This window comes from Orycteropus afer, unplaced genomic scaffold (genome assembly GCF_000298275.1).
Source record: "Orycteropus afer afer isolate SDZICR_OR568_19922 unplaced genomic scaffold, OryAfe1.0 scaffold00026, whole genome shotgun sequence".
Classification (NCBI taxonomy): domain Eukaryota; kingdom Metazoa; phylum Chordata; class Mammalia; order Tubulidentata; family Orycteropodidae; genus Orycteropus; species Orycteropus afer.
Genome location: NW_006921613.1, coordinates 15,348,020 through 15,370,307, shown reverse-complemented (window position 1 = coordinate 15,370,307; position 22,288 = coordinate 15,348,020). Strand labels below are relative to the sequence as shown.

General features: G+C 41.6%; 1 protein-coding gene across 1 annotated transcript in view; it reads right to left on the bottom strand.

Moving 5' to 3' along the window:
* The window catches only part of GATM (glycine amidinotransferase), a 22,622-nt gene extending 1,091 nt beyond the window's left edge, over positions 1-21,531 (bottom strand). The window contains exons 1-8 of the mRNA XM_007935223.2: positions 21,324-21,531; positions 19,023-19,241; positions 11,885-12,080; positions 10,682-10,872; positions 5,310-5,447; positions 5,013-5,177; positions 3,251-3,314; positions 2,513-2,629 (exon numbers count right to left, since the gene is read on the bottom strand). Coding sequence (XP_007933414.1) covers positions 2,513-2,629; positions 3,251-3,314; positions 5,013-5,177; positions 5,310-5,447; positions 10,682-10,872; positions 11,885-12,080; positions 19,023-19,241; positions 21,324-21,392 — 1,159 coding nt within the window. The 5' untranslated portion in view covers positions 21,393-21,531. The remainder of the gene's footprint in view (positions 1-2,512; positions 2,630-3,250; positions 3,315-5,012; positions 5,178-5,309; positions 5,448-10,681; positions 10,873-11,884; positions 12,081-19,022; positions 19,242-21,323) is intronic.
* Positions 21,532-22,288: the final 757 nt, after the last annotated feature.

Sequence of the window (22,288 nt, the reverse complement as noted above, 5' to 3'; positions counted from 1 at the left end):
TTCATTCTTCCTTGCTCTGGATGAGGAGAGAACCATCGTTGAATCTAGATGGCAGCTTGCTAGCTTTTAAGATCCCAGTCGCTACTTGCCAAAGTAGGAGGTGGAACAAGAAACACTGACTTTACCTGTTGGGTTGTTGTCATGTACCGTTGAGTTGGATCTGACTCATAGTGACCCCTCCTTGGGTTTCTGAGGTAGTATCACTACGGAAGTAGATTGCCCCACCTTCCTGACTTTACATGTTGTTGTGTCAGGCATAAAAAACAAACAAAACCCTCAACCCCTTGAGTCAATCCAACTCATGGCAACCTCCTGTGTGCTAATGGAGAACTGAACTCTGTGGGGTTTCGATGGCTGTAATCTTACAGAAGTACATCACCAAGCCTTTCTTCTGTGGCACCACTGGGTGGATTCAAACCACCAACCTTTTGGTTAGAAGTCAAGTGCCAATGAAGGACCTGCGTTAAGCATGTTATTGTTGTTATATGCTGCTTAGTCAATTCCAACTAATAGCGACCCTACAGGACAGAGCAGAACTGCCCCATAGGGTTTCCTAAGCTATAATCTTTACGGAAGCAGACTGCCACATCCTTCTCCCTTGGAGTAGCTGGTGGGTTCAAATCACCAACCTTCCAGTTAGCAGCCAAGCATTTAACCACTGTCCCTCCAGGGAACCTTATGTTAGCCATATTGGGTTTAAGAAAATCTATTCCCCTCCTTCAACCAGTGCCAGCTGCCAAAGAGTCAGTTCTGACTCAGGACCACTCCATGTGTCTCACAGTAGAACTCTGCTCCCCAGGGTTTTCAATGGCTTATTTTTCAAAAGTAGCTAACAAAGCCTTTCTTCCTAGGCACCAGTGGGTGGACTTGAACTTTTAACCTTTGGGTTAGCAGCCGAGCTCATTAACTTTTTACACAGCCCAGAGACTCCTCTTTGCCTCAAGTAACTCATTATTTTTAGGGGGAGGATAAGCTAGAGAGTCAATAAAGGGTCTATGGTTTATAATCAGGGAGGGGAAGGAGGGTTGAGTTATTGGGGGGAGACTTTCCTGAGAAAGCGAGACTGAACAGTTTGGATGAGGGCAAGAAGTAGGATTGGCATAAAGAGTGGGCTTTTAAACACAAGCAGGAGCTCTGGTGGTGTAGTGCCTAAGGCATCTGACTACTAACCAGAAGGGTGGTGGTTCAAACCCACCAGCCACTCCTCAGAGGGAAGACTGGGAAATCTACTTCCGTAGTGATACTGCCTCAGAAACCCAAGGAGTCACTATGAGTCAGATCAGACTCGATCGCAGTGAGTTTCGTTTTGTATTAAATTTTGAATACCAGGATAAGCAAACTCACACTCAAGAAGAAACTGGTTCTGTTCTTTAGTTCAAAGACAGACTGTTGAAACAGAATGATGTACCAATACCTTCTATCGAGTTTCATTACAGGTCCCTGTGCTAACCACACGTCAGTTACTTCTGAATCAGTACCCTTGTTGTGATCTACTGCTGAGTCAGTCTATGGTGACCCCATGTACAGTGGAACAAAATGCTGCCTGGTCCTCACCATCCCCATCCATGATCTGTTGTAGATCATGTTGTTGTGAGTCACAGGGTTTTTATTGGCTGCTTTGTAGAAGTAGATTGCCAGCCCTTTCTGCCTAGTTTGACTTAGTCTAGAAGCTCTACTGACATCTAATCAATACCACTGTTGTTGTTGCTGCTTACGTGCCGTTGAGTTGGACTCGACTCACAGCAACCCCTCCTTCGGTTTCCGAGGCAATATCACTACGGAAGTAGATTGCCCAACTTTCCTTCTGAGGAGTGGCTGGTGGGTTTGAACTGCCAGCCTTCTGGTTAGCAGTCAAGTGCCTTAGGCACTCAAATCTCTACTGACAGAAGGGTGGTGGCTGTGTATGAGGTGCCCTATGCCCTTGAAAATATGTGATTACAATGAAATTACTTTTAAAGGACCCTCAACAACTTATTTAAAGATAAGCTGAACAATAATCTAGATTCTTATCTGCTAAAGGGGTAGTTCTCCACACATGGGCAGCAGGAGGTCAGATAAGTCATGTTGTTGTTATATGCTATCGAGTTGGACCCAACTCTTATCGACCCCTCCTTGGGTTTCCACTCATAGCGACCCCTCCTTGGGTTTCTGAGGCAGTTATCACTACGGAAGTAGACTGCCTCATCTTCCTTCAGAGGAGTGGCTGGTGGGTTTGAACTGCCAGCCTTCTGGTTAGCAGTCAAGTGCCTTAGGCACTACGCTACCAGAGCTCCCAGATAAGTCACAGAACTCCTAAGCCAGTGGCTAAGTGGAAGTCTTGGGAGCACTGTTCGCTTCTCTATACTTTCGTAATTGTTGAAAACAAAAACACTGTCCATCTACTTGGTGCCTCTAAAATAAATAGACAATTGAATTAGATGAAACTGTGCACCAGACCTAGCATGTTATTTATTTATTTGTTCTACTTTAATTATCTTCTCGTATGACAAAGTATTTAATTTATTATACCTACCCAGCTTTTCGAACATCTTTTGAATTGGGACTTCGTTGGCATCCACCATAACACGCTTTTCATCTAGCATCAAGACATTCATGGAAAGCCATTTGGATGACATCCAGAGAGGGTGATCTAGAAATAACAACTATCATATCACATCCGATATATCATTTTGTTTAAAGCAAGATTTCACAAGAATATGAAAGTGACAGTCCATTTTCCAGTAGTTTACTTCCCTGTGAACTCTTATTCTGATTTTAAGACAAATTTATCTAAATGTTATGAATCAATCAATACTCATTACATTTCTTGTTTTAAAAAGTCATTTCTTGCCTTAAGTGATGTTGTCTTATACTGGTTTCCCTCTTATCTTTTCACTTTCATTTTCAAGGAGAGGTTGTGAACATAAGTCTTGGCCCTGTTTTAGTACTCCTAGTCGCAAATGAGCTCTGGTAGCACAGTGCCTAAGGCACTTGACTGCTAACCAGAAGGCTGGCAGTTCAAATCCACCAGTCACTCCTCAGAAGGAAGGTTGGGCAACCTACTTCTGTAGTGATACCACCTCAGAAATTCAAGGAGGGGTCACTATGAGTTGGGTCTGACTCAATGGCACATAACAACAAGTCCCAAACGACCACTTCTGACTGGGAACATGTTTTCTCCAAATTGCTAAAAATTTAGGGTGCTTCCTATTAGCAAAAGGTCCTTGATTATTAATTATCTTAGTCTATAAATATTCAAAAGTCAACATACCATCTGGGATGACTGGTAATGGAGGAGTGACTATGGTCCATCCTGCTTTCTTGAAAAGATCAATCTGCAAGACACACACATACACACAAACCCAAAGATGCTTAAATCTACACACTATTCTTATCATTCTTGGTCTCTGATAGCTCTTATCATTTGTAATTTTTTTTTGAGTAGCTGTTCTCTCAATTGCCAAATATAAAAAAATTAAAATTTCTATATATTTAGATGATTTTATGTGATCTGGATACATAAAATTCACAGATTACAGTTAAAAAGGAATAGAAATATTAAACATTTTAAAGATATCCTCATGCTTTTCTCAGGTTTCAGAGATTTTAAAATATAGGCAGTCCCTGGGTTACTTATTGACAACCCCTACTTGCCCTTTAATGTTATGTAAATTTGCCCTTCCTTTGAAATGTTTGAATCAACCCCTACTCCCAACAAATTCTTCACAATCATCTTTACTCACTGCATGTACAGCTTTGAAATTATTGAAACGGCTTTGACCCTTTTCTTGCATTACCTAACCTACTGCTGTCATGTTGATTCTGACTCAGTGTCCCTATAGAGCTCCCCCTCCACCGCAGGGTTTCCAAGGCTGTAAATCTTTACAGCAGCAGACCGCCACATTTCCTCTGGTGGAGCAGCTGGTGGGTTCAAACCACCAAACTTTTTGGTTTGCATCTGAGCATTTTAACCACTGCACCACTAGGCTCCTTCTTGCATTAACGTAAGGCTAAATTAAAAACCATATGCGTTTGCCCCAACTTCCCTACAAATTCTTAAAGACACAGTTAGGAATGGATCTCCTTGATGCCCTGGGGACTGCTGGTATCACAGATACTTTCTCGAGAAACTCTAATTAAAGAAAATCTTCATTTTTTCTCTGTAGTCATAAGAATACAAAAAAAATCTGACTAGGTCACACCCATAGTCCATCCACTTCAGCCTACTTCAGTCCACACACTTCAGAGTCTATCACTTTGTGTCTGTGAGCATGTAGAGACAATGTAGGGACGTGCTCCCAAAAAACCACACTTTCCTGAACGACCAACGACAACTCAGTTATTTTCACTTAGTATATCAATAAGTTATATTGAAATGAGTAAATAACCTTGGTCATTGGGTCTAAAAATATAGAATAGAAATGAAGTGATACAGTGCACACCTTTTAAAAGGCATATTGTAGCCTAGCAAATAATACAAAATAACTCACCACTCAATGGAAGATAGAGGGTAGCAGGAAGAAGTAGGAGGCTGCAGGTGATGGAGAGAGACCAGCTGCAGTGCAGCTGCTCTGCTCGTCCCTGCAGGATGGGGCTGGTCCAGGGGGTTGAACCCACTGGAGAGCAAAGAAGACACCTGTTGCCCAGTGGCATGGCTCCGGGCATGCAGGGATCATCTTTGCAACTCAGCTGCTATTGCTGAACCACTGCTGCAAGTTATGACAAAATACCCTTCTGTTTGATAAAAACACAGACATGCACACAAACTTGAGGTTTTGATAACAGCAAGCAGCCCAAGTCAAAGTCTGATGGCACTAGAGTTAATTCATGGCTACAATGTATATTTCTGAGTGTTGGACATCTTGTAGTAGACACATCATAAGCCATCCAATGCTTGAGCATAATGATGTTGAGCATTGCTGAATCTGTTATTTAGAAGCATACAGGAACCATGAAAGTCCTTAAAGTAAAAGTGGCAATTAATTCAGGTGCTAGATTCTATTGCTTTTCCAGAGTCCCAAGAATGCACTTACCTGGTGACATGGTCTGTCAGGGTTGGAAAGCACAAGACCAGGTCCAATGATATTGAAGGTAGCATCAATATGCATAGGATTGGGATCTTTAAAGGAGATGATATGCACTCTGTAGTCTGGCGCAAGATGCCTACGCATCCATTGAATGCCCAGGTAGTTTGTAACCTGAAAATAAGAGAAAGACATATAATATGAAAATTTGGTTCTATTTAGAAAACAAAAAACATTAAGGATGAAAATTAAAAATAAAAAAACACAGTAATATAGTGTGAAATTTCAGAGGCAGTCTTTTTCAACCTGGCTTCGCTGTGCAAAAATATCTCTTCCAGCTCGAATGAAATCAGCAGCATCAAAGCAGGGCTCGAATTCAGTCGTCACAAATTTTCCCTGAGCAGCCAATTTGTGTCTGTCTGCCACAGAATCAATGGGGTAATCCTAATTGGAGCAGCAATAAACATACAATGTGTCGGTGCATGAAAAATTATTTATAATGCATTCATTATGAAGAAAACTAATTCAATTTCATCATTTCCCACAATACTACTACTTAGTTTTAGACTAAAACATACATAGGAAAGAAAGAAACAAACAAACCCAACAACAAAAATAAAAACTAGGCACGCCAGCGATTTCATGATATTTAGAAGCAAGTGGTAAAAGGGCAGTACTTAATTTTAAAAATATTCTATGGCCCCATCCATTGCTTTATGTAGCTATCTGCAATATTCAAAGTCAACAGGATGAAATCATTTGGTTCTTTTAGACAAGGAATTTGGTCCTGAGCCTAATACACCATAAAATGAGATGCCACGTATCCCTTGCCAAATTTGATTGGGTGTGGTAGAATTAACTCATTACTTGTTTCTGTCTTTAAACCTCCAGAAGAAATTTTTATTTCTTTGGTTCTTTCTATAAATGATCAAAAAGTGGTGTAATAGGATCGTCGACTTTTGGTAAGATGGAGGAATAGGCAGACAAGCAACACAGACCCTCTTCAACAAAAAAAAGAAAAACCAGTTGACAAGAGATACAGAAGATAATCCTGGAGCCCTGAGCTTTGAAAGGAACTATACAGAAGTGGATTAGGCACCAACTAGTGGAAAAACCTGAATAAAAACAGTGAGTACAGAGACAGTCGGAGCTGCAGACTGTCAGCTACTTTGATGGGACCAACAGCCTGAATATTTCCAAGTGGTGTTGGGACCTGATAATTGACCTAAAGATCAGCCCTGGTCACCAAGGGCTGCAGGGATGACTGCACTGGTGCCCTATGACTAGGAAGGGAAATAGCAAGGAGGGAGACAACCTAAGTTGTTGACTTTCCGCTGTCTGGAAGGCACAGCCATTTTGATTGTTTACACGCAGCGGCCATTTTAGATATTTAAAGTGACCGAGGTGCAGCCATTTTGAATGTTTACAAGTGGCTGCCATTTTGGATATTTAAAGTGACCAAGGGTACAGCCATTTTGAATGTTTACAAGTGACAACCATTTTGGATATTTGAAGTGACCGAGGGCACAGCCATTTTGAATGTTTACAAGTGACAACCATTTTGGATTTTAAAGTGAAAGCATTCTCATTCGGATTCCAGGGACCTAAGAATAGGCTCTGTTTGCCAAGGTTGGCAGGGACATACAAAAGGCTGACAACAGAAAAGGAAGACAGGTGGTGTATGTATAAGTGCTGTCAACTAGTGCATAGAGGAGCACAGAACAGTGCCCTGCTTGCGTAGATAACATACAAACAAAACAAAGAAAACGAAAATCATGGGCAAGTCACTCCAACATACAATCACCAATTAAATATAAACACAAAAAAGTCACAATGTCTCTGCAACAACAGAGCATCACAGTCCACACAAAGAAGCAAGATAAAGCAGGAGAAACAAGACCCAAAACACATCCCTGAGGAAGAGGTAGCACTGGAACTCTCTGATAAGAGATATAATAATATCTAAATATAATTCTTTCAAAAGAATTATATTTAGGTATCTTCAAAGGATTGAGAGACAGATCAAGGAAAATACAGACAAAACCCTAGAACAATTTCGAAAGACAATACAAGAAGAAAATGACAAAATAAATGAAAAAATTAGAAATGATACAAAACCTACAGATAGAAATCCAGATGATTAATACTAAATTGTCAGAAATAGGTAATACATTGAAAGGGCAAAGGAGTAGAATTGATGCAATGGAAGACAGAATTAATGAGATTAAAGACCAATACCTGAATACTTCTGTGGAAAGGGATCAATCAGAAAAACATCAAGACAAAATGAAGAAAGCCTAAGGTTCATGTGGGATACTGTCAAAAGGAATAACCTATGTGTAATTGGAATTCCAGAACAGGAAGAGAAAAATAAAACCATTGAGAAAATTGTTCAAGATTTGTTGGAGGAGAACTTCCCTGGTATGATGAAAGATAAGAATATATCTATTCAGGAATCCCAACGAACCGCAAACAGGACAGACCCCAAAAGAAAATCACCAAGACATATCATCAAACTCACCAAAACCAAAGACAAAGAAAGAATCCTGAAAGCAGCACAAGAAAAACGAAAAGTTACCTACAAGGGGCAACCAATAAGAGTAAGCTTGGATTTCTCGACAGAAACCATGCAGGTGAGAAGACAGTGGTATGGTATATATAAAACACTGAAAGAGAAAAATTTCCAAGCAAGAATTATGTACCCAGCAAAATTGTCCCTCAAATATGATGGTGAAATTAGGACATTTCCAGATAAGCAGAAATTAAGGGAACTTGTTAAAACCAGACCAACCTCACAAGAGATGCTAAAGGGAGTCCTTTGGACAGAGAAGCAACAACAGCCAACAACAACTGACCATTAACACACATGATGACATAACCCAGAAACCAACCCAGCTATGGAAGTATCCAAAGTAAATAAGCCTACAAGATTGTAAACAGGGAGCCAGAGACATCAATTGACAAATGAGGACAACTACAAACCAAAAAGAGGGGAAAATACTGTGTCGTTACAGAACTTCTAGATGGTAGAGATGTCCAGACAGCTACTATATAAAACGGACTGTTCTAAACTTTGGAAGAAAACTATAAATCACAGGGTAACCTCAAAGAAAAATGATAAACCTTCACATCAACATGAAAAAGAGGACCAGCACTAATATTTAGCAAATACTAAAACAAAAGCAATGAAAGAAGTGATAACACAGTTCATAAACAAAACGAGCTCAGCATAGAAAATTATATGGAACAAAGAAATCGACAACACGATAATGTACATGACAAAAATAACAGCAACAAATTCATATTTGCCGATAATTATATATCTGGCAAGGAACTTATCTAAGATTTATAGAAAACTCCAATGCCTCAACACCAGAGGAATTAACAATCCAATTGAAAAATAGGTAAAAGACATGAATAGACACTTCACCAAGGAGGATATTCAGGTGGCCAGCTAATACATGAAGAGGTGCTCACAATTACTGGCCATCAGAGAGATGCAAATCAAAACAACAATGAAATATCATCACACGTCAGCAATGATGGCAAGGTTCAGTGAGACAGAAAGTAACAAATGCTGGTGGGGATGTGGAGAGATTGGGACTCTCGTATACTGCTGGTGGGACTGTGAAGTGATACAACCACTGTGGAAAGCAATATGGCAAGTCCTTAGAAAGCTGGAATTGGAGATACCATTTGACCCAGCAATCCCATTACTAGGTATATATCCTAGAGAGGTGAGAGCCAGGACAGCAACAGATATATGCACACTCATGTTCATCACAGCACTATTTACAATAGCAAAAAGATGGAAACGACCTAAGTGCCCATCAGCAGAAGAGTGGATGACCCAACTATGGTACATACACACAATGCAATGCTATGCAGCACTTAAGAATAATGTCGAGTCTGCAAAACACTGCATAACATGGATGAATTTGGAGGACATTATGCTGAGTGAAGTAAGTCAATCACAGAAGGACAAATATAGCATTAGTTCATTGTTGTAGAAGGTCAAGGAAAGGTTTATATATGGAGGGAAACTTTCTTTGTTGGTTGCCAAGGGTGGAAGGGGAGGGGAGGGAACACTGCAAAAAAGAAAAACATGCACTGATCCATACCACTTTAGTTTTGTGTATTTTACATAAATTATATTTCAATAAAATGCATTAAAAAAAAAGAATGATCAATCGTGGGAGAACAGAGGGCAGTATTTGCTTAGGGAGATAGCTTGGGGGGGCAGGATTGCAGAGGAAAGAAGAATACAGGGAAGAGGTTAACTACAGGGAGGAGATGGGAAGAGAGCAGTTACACTGTGAGGAACTGCAGTCAATGTCATGAAACCAATGTGTATGAACCGCTGTATGGAAAATGAATTTGCTCTATAAACTTTCACCCAAATCACAATAAAAAACAAAAGCCAAAAAATAAAAAGTCATGTAATAAAGGTATATACACTTAATTTTACTGTGTATTTTTCCTATAGACCAAGTTCTTTTTCTAAGGGAAGAGAATGGACTTCAGCCTAGTTACTTTCCTAGTTCCACCAATGAATAGCCGTGTGCCCTTAAGGAAGTATCCCTCCCTGTAATGGAGTAAGAGGGTCGCTGGGAGGAAAAAAGAGAGGAGTAAAGAGAGTTGAGTTGAGTTGACCAAAAAGAGTGCTTAATCTAGGACTGCGGTGTAGTAAATTCTTAGCTAGAAAAGTCAGGGGGTGGCCTGTGGTGTAGTAAGTTATTTAGCATGGCTTTTCTACCCATAAGTCTTTGTAAACTCCAAGGTGGAATTCGCTATGAGCAACTGAGGCATTCCTGATTGCTAAAGTTGTCCACCTGGAGTATTTCTGTTGGGAATGGCACAAAACAATGTTCTGGGAGGTTCCCACTCTCTCTCAGGTGCTTAAGAGTTCTGATGCTATGATTGGCTAGTTTGGCCACTCTTCCAGGCTCAAAAGGAGGCCTCCTTAGAGGCAGAACTCTCTCTGACTGCTGGTTGAGGAAGATGTGCTGCTGAAAGAGACATGTGCTGCTGGGAAAGAGATGCAAGAGACACACATTGCTGAGACACCGAGGGACATGCATTGCTGGGGGAGAGACTTGGCTGAGAGATGGTGGGCTGGGAGAGAGACTGAGCATTTTTGCCTGAACTTTAATTGTAGCCTGGTGCTTCCCTAATAAACCCCATAGTCTGTGAGTTCTGCGTGGCCACTGCAGCGAATTATCCAACCCAGGAGAGAGGTGGTGGGTGTTCTGGGAGGAACGGTTGGAGAAAGGGCTGGAGGGAGGCAGCATGTCCGGCCTTGCAGTAATAGGCCTTGGGCTATTGATGGTGATTCTGTCTTCCTCTTGTGGGGTTCTAGGAGGTCAGAACATGTGGCCTCCTTGCCCTTTTTGCAAGGACCTCACACATGGTAGGAACAAAGTATGTATTAGCTGCTATTATTATTGTTGTTGTTATCACTATTTTTTAATCACAATATCATTTAATTCTATTTTCATCATAAAACAACCATTTCCAAAAAAGTAGGTGATGCTCTCAGTTTCAGAAATATGTGATATATATATTTGAATATATATATCACATATTTATATGTGCTATATACCTGACAGTCTCTATTTTCCCTGTTGTGGCTTATCTAGAAAACTTATTCATAAAACAACCTATCATTAGGGACTTACTTGGTCATAAAGCTCATTAGCCATTGTGGGCTTAGGAGCTGTTGTCCACTTGGCCCCACGGTGGAAGTAGTCTTTGATGACTGATCGGTATGCACGGTACTCAAAGAAGCGTGAGCGCCATGCCATGGGAGCCTCGATAATCTCATTTCCCACAACTATCAGGATGTCTCGAGGCATCGCACCATATAAACCTGTCAGGCCAAAAAGTTCCAGGACAATCTCAGGAATGCTAATTTCCAAGACAAGAACGTTTATAGCAAATGATTCCATTTATTTGGTAAGAATAAATTACTAAAAACTCTATATGTCTGTATATATATATATGTAATCATATGAAAATGGAAAAACATGAAATGATAGATACTAGATTGTTTACATGAATTCTGTGTATAGGTTTGAAGTCAAGTAATACAAAGGAAAACAAAACAGAAACATGAAGGTTCTTGTTCAAAGACATCTCGAGCCACTAAGTTTTTACCATTTGTAAGCTCTTTTTTTTTTACTGCACAGGAGCTCTAATGGTGTAGTGGTTATAGCATTCAACTGCTAATCAAAAGGTGGGCAGTTTGAACCCACCATCCATTCTATGGGAGAAAGATGAGGCAGCCTACTTCCATAAAGATTTACAGCCTTGGAAACCCTATGGGGCAGCTCTACTCTGTCCTATGGGGTTGCTATGAGTCAGAATCCACTCGATGGCAGTGGGTTTGGTTTTAGTTTGCTACAAAGAAACAGGGTTCTTCATTGAGTACAATACTAGTCTCACTAAGACATGCCAAGGCTCATTTCTAGAACTATAAATTAGAACACTGAACTTGGACACAAGAACAGTCTTGCAACAATGTCAATTAAAAATAAAACGGAACTGTTTCTGTTCCCCTCTTAATTTCTATTCTTGAGGAAAATTAAGTGGAATCCACTGTCCTTATGTAAAGAAATTATTATAAAGTTTAGGAAAGACTGCTTCTCTCAAGGAGATTCAAGATTTACAATGGTGTTTATATGTATACATCTGAATCATATAAAAATGAACCAAATGCTTATGTTTCACAGAATTATAAACTGTTCCTAAATAACCTTTAAAGTTTTAAAGGATTATTAAAACAAAATAACCTCTGAGAAATTATCAGAACGTTCTCCTTATACACTGGAAAAGAAAGAAAAAATCAGCCATTAGCAGTTTAGTTATCAGTTGTTACTTACCCGTAGACTCAAAATCAGGAGTTTTATACTTCAATGACCAGTCAATAAGGTCAGGTCTCTTTACTGTCACTCCTTCCATTTTTAAAATATTGCACATTTCTTCAATTTCAGCAACAGCCTTTTTCACATGTTCTTTGGGAAAATAATGGCCTCCATGCTTCTGGTAAAAAGGCCAGTACTTCTCATATGTGTTGGCCTAGAAGCAGAAGGTCACAATGAAATATCTTTAGGAGGAATACACAATTCATGACAGGTTCAAGGGCCATGAACAACTATCTGTACAGCATAAGAGAACTTAGACTAATACCAGATCTTACTGTTAATCCCCAGCACCAAGTACATTGTCTCTCTGGGCAGACACTCAATATATGTTGAATGAAGAACCCTAAATTCTCTCCATATTTTGAGGCCTCTCACTGCCTCTGCCTGAGGTCTCGCCCTACCACTCACAGTGTGTCTGCCCTCAGGCAGGCCTGGGATCTTCTGAGCCAGTTTTTATCCTGCTTCACAGACAAGATAGGACACAGACACTCCATTCTAGAGTCTCAAGGAAATTGAACAAGAGAACAAACAAAATAGCGTAAGAGAATAAAAAGCGCCCCGATACTAACCCCAAACCATCACTGTACCAGAACTGTCTGGAAAACAGGGCTTAGTAGTAATTTGTGGGAAAGTAGGACTCTGCCCCCATTAAGGTCAGGGACATACTCTCAAATATGCTTTGTTCCTCTTAGAAAGCTATTATTGATTTTCCCATTCAACTGAATAGCACTTGGCAAAACCATGTGGCAGTACAAGTCTGCCTTTGGCAGCTCCTACCCTTTCCTTTCAGTGTCTTCCCAGCCTCTCCTTTCTCCAACCCATCCAAGCTCTCACATGGCTTCACGTCCTTTTGTCTAGAAGAAAGTGATCTTATAGACAAATTCACAAATCTTTAATAGCTGAAAACATGCTTAACAGGTACAAAGTTTCCAGAGGATAGATGCATTTAAAAAGACAACTGAATTAAAAACAGCTGAATGCTTTAAAAAGGTTCAATCAGTTTGCTAAAAATTACTATTGCATCAGGGGTAGGTAAAACAATGGTAAATTATTGGTTTTTAAAATGAAATCTAGGACTCTTCATTCTGTATCTAAGTTCTCAATCAAGTCGAAGAACTGCATTAGGAAACGTAGATGATACTTAAGGATATAATTTATCAAGAGAGAGGAAGCAGAATTCTAATCAGAGCATCCAAACTTTAAGAAAAAGCCATGGCCCACCATCAAAAGATTGTCAAAGCAATGTACATTTATGTATTTCAAGTATTAAAAATGTTTAAAGCAGGTATTTAGAAAAAAAAAAAGTGTTTCTTTCTATAATTGATTAGCTGATCAACCACCAGTCCTGATCATGCCAGGTAAGAGGGCTTCCACCATAAATCAGACAACTTCAGGTAGTGGTCAAATGTTCCAAAGAAGAGGGAAGACTGTACAACGGGATGGAGCATATCAGAGCGGGTTCCCTTTAGCTAGAGATCCTCTCAGTTAGTGTTCCCAGCAATTCTAACAAACAGAGCAAGTTTCCACAGTCTCATTTCACATACAAGGGAAGTGGTTCAGGGAAATCCATGCCCACTTACTACCTGGACAAGCAGGACTAGAACTCAAATGCTCTGACTCTTACTCTACTACTGCTTTCACCACACCAAGGGACTCAGCTATATGATACTGGCTTGAATATTTTTAACCTCATGTATAAAAAATTTTAAAATTGCTTAACACAGTTCTTACCGTTCCCAATGGTTTTGCTCATGCCAACTGGGCTAAATGTCTACATGTCTAGCACTTTAATGTCAAGGATTGTATCTTTTCTAGATTATGTGTCTGTACTTTCATTTTCACCTCAGACTGATAAATATCAAACATATGGAAGCAGACCTGCCTTTTGTTAGGTCAATATCTATGTTCGTATCAGTCAGGCTGTAGCTGAACCTGGTACATAAGAAGTTGAAAAACAGGTCTTCAGCAAACACAAAGGATGCCAAAGAAGCTGTAAAACAAAGGTTGGCAAACTAATGTCCATGGGCCAAATTTGGCCCACTGCCTATTTTTATAAATAAAGTTTTATGGGAACACAGACATGTCCATTAAAGTACATTATTTTCTAGGGCTGCTTTTTCACTGCAGTGGCAGAGTTACAACCAAGACCTACTGTCTGCAAAGCCTGAAATATTTACTATCTGGCCCTATACAGAAAAATTGAACTGATCCCTGTTCTCATTCAAGGAGCTCTGGCACACAGGTAAGACATCTGGCTACTAATCAGAAGGTCAGAGGTTCAAAACCACCAGCTGCTCCATGGGAGGAAGATAAAGCAATCTATTTCTGTAAAGATTTACAGCCTTAGAAACTCTATGGGGGTCGCCTTGAGTCAGAAATGACTTGATGGTAGTGGGTTTGGTGTGTTCTCAATCATCAGTTAGGTGCTTTACTTTTGAAGATCTATAGGCAAACAGGAGGCTCGATTTCTGAGCCATTCAAAATGTTATGAGCATTAAACATTTGAGAATTTTTAAAACTCAATCCACATTTAAAAAAGAAAAAAAAAAAGGCACTTTACTGTTTTCTACTCCTAGGAAGTCCTGCAGTAGTAACCAGAAAGAGAGGATAATGATGACTCTTTATATTCCTCTCAGCCACATCCTGGTGCTACACAGCCATTCACCACTTCCTCCTTCTAATGCCAGGCACATCTCTGCTAAAGGACAGGCAGCCTTTGAAAATTTAACACTGGGGTTACAGTAGATGTGCAGCTATGTTGTACTGCCTGAAACATTCCAAAGTATCCTGCATGACTGTTTGTGCAGAGTCTTGAAAAAGATAAAGTAACTTTCCTGGGAGAAGAAAATTATTTAAACAAGTGTGAGTTTCTTTGTATGGTCTATATTCTGGTAAAGGCTGGATAAAGTCCAAATGATCAGAGTAGAGATACATTTCCCAAGGGAAACTGGAAATTGTTTACAGTTCCTTTATAACCCTGTAAAATTTGACTTAGCAATCTACTACAAAGTGTCTGCAAGTTAACACTATATTAGATGTTTAGTGTATGGTGTTTTCAATAACCGTCTACAGAGATGTGGCTTGCTTTCCTAAAAACTTTATAGTCTTTTAGAGCCTAAATCCTTCAGGAGAGCTTGCTGAATGAATGTTAAATACTGTTTTCAGAAGGCTAAGATACTGCAGTAGAATCTTGTTGTTGTTGTTATGTGCGGTCGAGTCGGCCCCGACTCATAGCGACCCCTCCTTGGGTTTCCGAGGCAGTATCACTACGGAAGTAGGATTGCCCAACCTTCCTTCCGAGGAGTGGCTGGTGGGTTTGAACCGCCAGCCGTCTGGTTAGCAGGCAAGTGTCTTAGCCACTATGCTACCAGAGCTCCCGCAGTAGAATCTTACTCCTTATTTATTCAACTCTAAACATAATAGTACATCAACCTTGATTACTCCTGTACTCTATAAAAGATTCTTTATTAAAAAAAGACAAAAACAACAAAAACACATATTTGATACCACGAAGTATAGCTGGAATGCTACTTAGAAGCGAGAATAGCCAGACTTCCTTTCTCTTACTTTGATCACATTATCAGGAGAGGCCAGTCTCTGGAGAAGGGTATCCTGCTTGGTAAAGCAGAGGATCAGCAAAAGGGGGGAAGACCCTCAATGAGATGGAGTGACACAGTGGCTGCAACAAAGGGCTCAAGCACAGCAATGACTGTGAGGATGTTCTGTTGTAATGGGGTCACTATGAGTTGAAATCATCTCGATGGCACCTAACAACAACATTCACTGTTCTGCAAAATAAAAAAGCCATATAGTTTTTAAAAATGGTGCCTCCTGACCAACATGTTCATTTCCTCAAAATTTCTCTGGCACTTATATCTTACCACATATCTTATGCTCCAATTGCCTGTAAACAGTTTACTATGTTATTTTATCTTTTATTGTTCTCAAAATGATTAATATCTCTATCATTTGTATCCAACTAGAAGGTAGGGCCTTGTCTTATAGGAGGTATGCATAACTTAGATTTACAACCATCCCTCTCAGTGTCTGCAGAGGATTGGTTCCAGGACCTTTCTACACAAAAAAATTAAAGAAACACTAAAACATCTTTAGTATAGTAATACAGTAATAGTAACAGTGATAATTTTTTGATGCATGTTGCAAAGTACCACCCATTTGTTATTCTGAACCACTGCATGTACCTCCTCGGAAAGAAGATGGGGCAATCTACTTCTGTAGTGATACTGCCTCGGAAACCCAAGGAGGGGTTGCTATGAGTCGGGTCCGACTCCACGGCACATAACAACAACAACAACAACAACAGCATGTACCTCAAATTTTTAATATAATGGCCTTTATAGCAGTTGGTTCATAACTATAGGTTGTACATAAATTGGACATTCGTAACCTAGGGACTACCTATATCTTCATTTTACTGGGGCTGAGAGCCCCAAACAAGGTCAAAAAGCTAATTAACTGAGACTAGCAATCAAGCTTTTATCAAATACTTAATTCAATCCAGGTCTCCTGACTTTGGTCTCCTTCCATAGACCATGAAACTACAAACTCTAAAGCCATAAATCAAGTGACAAAAAACTCAAGTCTGGGAATTCTGATTCTCAGTATAAAAGTCGACAAGTTTAAAGACAAATAGAAGAATAAACTAGTGCCTGCATTTGAATTTAGTTTCATCCAATTTAAATGGCTAGTGGCTGGGGCAGTTTCATTTAAAGAAAATATTTACAAAGACCATGCCTTTTTGAAATATGTAGATGATATGTATGAATTTTGTGAAATCTGTTCACCAAATTCCAAATATCAGAACCAAAGTGTTCTGGTTACCTAGTGCTGCTCTGACAGGAATATACCATAAATGAGATGCCTTAACAAGCAGGAGTTTATTCTTACAATTTGGAGGCTTTAAGTCCAAGTTCAAGTGCCAGACTCTAGGGTCTGGGTGAAAGCCCCTCAACCGTGGGGTCCAGCTCTGCCTCCTACTCCTGGCCCACTAGAGCTAAAGGAGTTTATTCACTCAGCTGCTTGCTGCTGAGGCTGAAAAACCCAAGGTTGACAAGTAAAAAGGCACAGTCCCGATGTTACCAAACCACAAGGAAGGCCATTAATTCAAGTCCATTGTAAGTCCCAAGGTCAGCAGAGCATGGCAGGCTGCTCAACAAAGACACAGCTACATGCAGGGTCCAAGTGTTCCATAAGCTAGAGACTATTCCCAAAGCTGCTTCTTATATATGGGAAGCAGCCCACACACCCAAAGCAGCTACTCAGCTACGTGTGATAGGTCCCACCATGGAGATGACTGCCAGTCTCATCATGGGGAATAACTACCACCAGCTGCCCAGCCACTCAACCAAGCCCAGTCAAGTTGACACACAAACATAACCACCACACAAAGGTAGTTTCACAACAAGTAGAACAAATATTTTTCTGTTATCCTTACTTCAAGGTCTAACTCAAGAATCATTTTCCTTCAAGACTTCCTACTGTATCACTTTGTCATTGCTTTCTCTTTAACTACAGCGACACTTCAACACTTTGCCAGGTGATTGGCAAAACATACTTAGTATTAGCCTTTGTTTTTATGTAAATATCATCTCTCTCCAAAAGAAAGTTCTTTTGTGTTAGTACCTATAGAGCCCTGGTACCTGGCAGGCAACATTTCTGAGGGTGACGACAATGATGATGTTAAAGAACTTATTTTCTCAATCCAAATTATTAACTAAAAATGCAAATATTCAAGGAGAATATAAGTCCATTAAAAATAGATTTGTGACCCATTATTAATGGAGGCTTAGGGTATGTCTACAATGTGGATGGCACTCCCTTAGATATGCTAGTCCACAGAGGCCCTGGCAATTCGAATGTTTTAGATAAAGAATGTTACATGTTGTTATACGGGAGATATTACTTGTTGCCATAGAAATCCTGGAAGCTTTGTGAAAGGTGTCATTGGAGCTAGGCAGTGGTAACAGGGATAGGTTTAAACTGCAGATAAGAAGGGTATGGGAAGATGTGTGGAAGAAACATAGGCAGGGGCAAAGGCTTGGTAGGGAACAGTGAGTAGTGTAGTTTGGCTGTTTATATGGTTATCTTATAAAGTCTGCTGAAAACCAGGGTGGAACATTAAAAGAGAGAAGGACTCAAACAGGAATGACGAGCTGCTAACATGCCATACTGATACATCTCTAAGATGAGCCAATGATTGAAGTGGGGAGCCCTGGAAAAGAGATCCAGATGATGGAAGATCTCGACTACCATGAGGACTTTATCCTAACATTGGGGAGCTAGCAAAGTAGAGAAGCGAAGGGAGCAGGATGAGAAATATGATCAAACTTAGGTTTTAAAAAATCACTCTTGTAGCAGCTGGAAGGTGGTTTGAAGAGAAAACAAACGGGGAAGACAAGTTAGGAGTTAGCCACAATAGCCCAGGCAGATGAAATCTTGACCTAAGGCAGATGAAATCTTGACCTAAAGCAGTGTCAAAGGGAGGGAAGCAAGGCAATGGATACCAGATTCCTTTTGACAAAAGACTTGTTAGATCTTATAGGCTGTACGTGAATGATGTAATTGAGGAGAAATCAAACATTGTCTTCTGGTGTTTTATAAAAACTGAAATACAGCAAAGAAGAAAGGTCTGGTTTGGCAGGATGGTTGGCAATTCAATTTCAGATGTGCCACCTTTGAGGTCCCATGGCAATATCAGTAGGGAGTTTAGCATGTTGATCAAGAAGGAGTTTAGGAAAGAGATCTGGAACAGAGTGGAGGTGGGAGTGGAAGTGTGAGAATGGCTAAGAGAAGAGGGCCAAAACTCAATTCAATCCCAACATTATACACAGTGAAAGAAGTTCTGAGAGCCTGTGGAAGTACTAATATTCCCAGAAAGGTCTCTCAGAAGTCAAGGAAAGAGTTTCAAGAAGAAATTATCATTTGTATAAACAGGGCCAGGTAAGATAACTTAAAATTAACCACTGGCTTTGGGAGATCAAGTGAAAGGAGTTATAGAAGAAGATGGGAGCAGACACCCGACTGCAGACAGTAAGGAGTGAGCCGACTTCCAGACAAGTAAACACCCTTGCTTTACCTTCACTTCCACAGTGAATGGTGGAACACAGGCGTTTTCTGCTCTGCCCACTATCACTTCCTCTAAGGGATCCCATTCGTTGTAAGAAGAGACAGGGCAGTCCTTGGGCAGAGGGTCAGTGGCCTTGTCGTCAGCTGCACAGGAGTTCCGGGAGGAAGCTGTAGCTGCCTGGGTGCTCTGGAAAGTTCGCTGCACCCATCCTGTTAAGTTTCTTCCAAGCTTTCCAAAACAAAGAAAAGATTATTGTGTAGCCCTGTACAGTATTTGGGGGAGGAAGAGAGTGAAGGTGGAGTGAAAATCCAGAATAACACAGTCAGTCATTTTAAAATCCTTTCCAAAAACCAAACCAAACTCACTGCTGTGGAGTCAGATCAGACTCAAGCGACCCTCCTTGGGTTTCTGAGGTGGTATCTCTATGGAAGTAGATTGTCCAACCTTCCTTCTGAGGAGTGGCTGCTGGATTTGAACTGCCAGCCCTCTGGTTAGCAGTCAAATGCCTTTGGCACTATGCCACCAGAGTTCCATAAACTAAGATGTTACTGGTATATAGGTGGGTAGGAGGATTACAGGCAATATTTACCTTCTTTTTGTTTATCTATATATTATCTTTTTCTTCTGAGTATATGTTAATTAGGAGCTCTGGTAGCATAGTGCCTAAGGCACTTGACTGCTAACCAGAAGGCTGGTGGTTCAAACCCACCAGCCACTCCTCGGAAGGAAGGTTGGGCAATCTACTTTGTAGTGATACTGCCTCGGAAACCCAAGGAGGGGTCGTTATGAGTCAGGATCCACTTGATGGCACATAACAACAAAAGCATGTTGACCGGTATAATTCTTTAAAACCCCTCAGAAGGTTTTGTTCCAGTGACTCTACAGCCACACTGATATCTCAGAATGGGTTCCTGCAGTCAAGCTTTAAGCAGTTCTTCTGCAGATGATGGGCCTTTTCCTAGAAAATGGCTGAAAGCTGCTCTCTGTCTCTCTGCCAAATCCAGCTCTGAAGGTGAGGCTCTTTTTCCCTTCAGTATCAAAGGTTACCAAGATTGGGGTACCCCCCCCCCCGTAAAGGAAAATATGGGAAGAATTTCCAAACAACCTTATCTTTCTAATCAGTTTCAAACTAAAAATTTCTCATTGCTGATACATACTTCACATTCTTTGGCACCTTAATTCTGAAAGTGATTAACTGCCATCTGCTCCATTTTATGGGTAGTCTACAGGGCCCTAACCAAGATAAGGGGTAACCCAGGCACAAATTTAAACAACTAACAAAGAGATCAAAGAATTCAAAAGAGGTAGCATAGTGCCTAAGGCATTTGACTGCTAGCCAGAAGGCTGGCGGTTCAAACCCACCAGCCACGCCAAAGAAGGTTGGGCAATCTACTTCTGTAGTGATACTGCCTCGGAAACCCAAGGAGGGGTCGCTATGAGTCGAGTACGACTCCACTCGATTGCACATAACAACAACTTAAAAAAATGCAAAGCCTATTCAAAAATCTCAAGCAAGGAGAGTTACTCACCCACCTGATCAAATTTCATCCTCTCCCCCAACCCCAATCTCTCTACTCAGTTAAATCTTCGGAACGGGGCAAGAGGGAAACTGGGGTGTGGCAAACAAATAGAGCGGGAAAGTGGCAGCTGTTCTGAAACCAGTTGTTGGGGGAAATCAAACAGCCCAGCAATTTCTGTCACAGGACTAGGGAGGGTCTGCAAGCGTGTTTACATCCCAGGGAGGCGGAGGGCCGGACCGGGCATAAACTCTAGCCATACAATGAACTCGCTCCAAGTCCTCTTAAAACTCAGGATTCCGTATTACACTCGGAGGGTCTGCTCGCTCTCTCTCTGTCCTCGATTCCCTTTACCCTCTTTCCCCCATTTCTCCATCCCACATGCATTTCCCCAAAAGCCCCTCAACCCTATACCCACTCTGGGCACTGAACCCCAATACCACCACACTTTTCCTAATTAGTGTTACCCGTCATCCCCCAAACCCCTGCCACGCCCCAGGAGCGAGCTCGGCAGAATGCACTGTGGTTCGGTTGCTGACGGCGGTACCCCCTGCACGTATGCGCAACGAGCCACTGTACCTGCGGGATGCGGCCGCAAAGCATATCCCCCTTTCCCAGAAAAAAACCAATTTCCCTGCAACCAGCAAAGGTCCTTCCGCGCTTCCAAGGAGGACCAGAATGGGCATTTTCAAGCCATTCCAGTTTGGGAGAGCTATGAAACGCCGCAGATCTGGGGAGGGAGCAGGGACTCGGCACCGCGCGCACAGCCGAATGAGGCCCGCAGCGCACGCACCCGAGACCCGATGTAGTGCACCGCCTCGGCGCCGCGGCTCCCGCCGCGCAGACACCGCACCCGCAGCATCGCCTGGCGACTGGTTGGTCGAGGAGCGGAATGTTCCCGTTGCTCGGCCGCGTTAGCCCGAGCCTCCGGAGAGCGCGCAAAGAGGGAGTCTCCGGACGCCTGTGGTCCGCGGTCTTTTGTAGGCTCGCCCCGCCCCCGGCCTCCCCCGGAGGCCCCATTGGTTGCCAGGAACAGGTGGTGAGGCGCCGCGGAGCCCCCGGCTGGCTGCCTGGGGCCGCCCAGAATTTGGAACTGAGGCTGGGCCCGGGGTCAACGAGTGCACTCCACGAAGCTCGGCCCGCGTTCGCGGAAGGAGATCCATTAGCATTTCAGGGAAAGAAAGTAGGGCGCGACTTCTGACAAAGTAACTTAGGATCACTTACATACGTTGTTTTAAAAAGAGCTCTGGTGGCGTAGTGCCTGAAAGCATTTTTTTCTGCTAACCAGAAGGGTGGTGGTTCAAACCCACCAACCACTCTGCGGGAGAAAGACGGGCAAATCTACTTCCGTAAAGATTCACCGCCTCTGAAACACAAAGGGCGTCGTTATTAATAGGAATAGACTAGATGGCAGTGAGTTTGCTTGTTTTTAAATGTTGTTTTAAATTTACATTTATGAATTTAAATATGCAAAGCGTAATTGCAACCATACGTATAAATGCACGTGTATGCACTAACCCAGTCCTCTTATTTTACAGTTAACAAAACCTCCTGAACTTTAGGTGGCTTCTTAGAGTACCACCAAGTTAGAGACTGTTGTTGTTGTTATGTGCCGTGGAGTCAGACCCGACTCATAGCGACCCCTCCTGGGGTTTCCGAGGCAGTATCACTACGGAAGTAGATTGCCCCATCTTCCTTCCGAGGACTGGCTGGTCGGTTTGAACCACCAGCCTTCTAGTTAGCAGTCAAGTGCCTTAG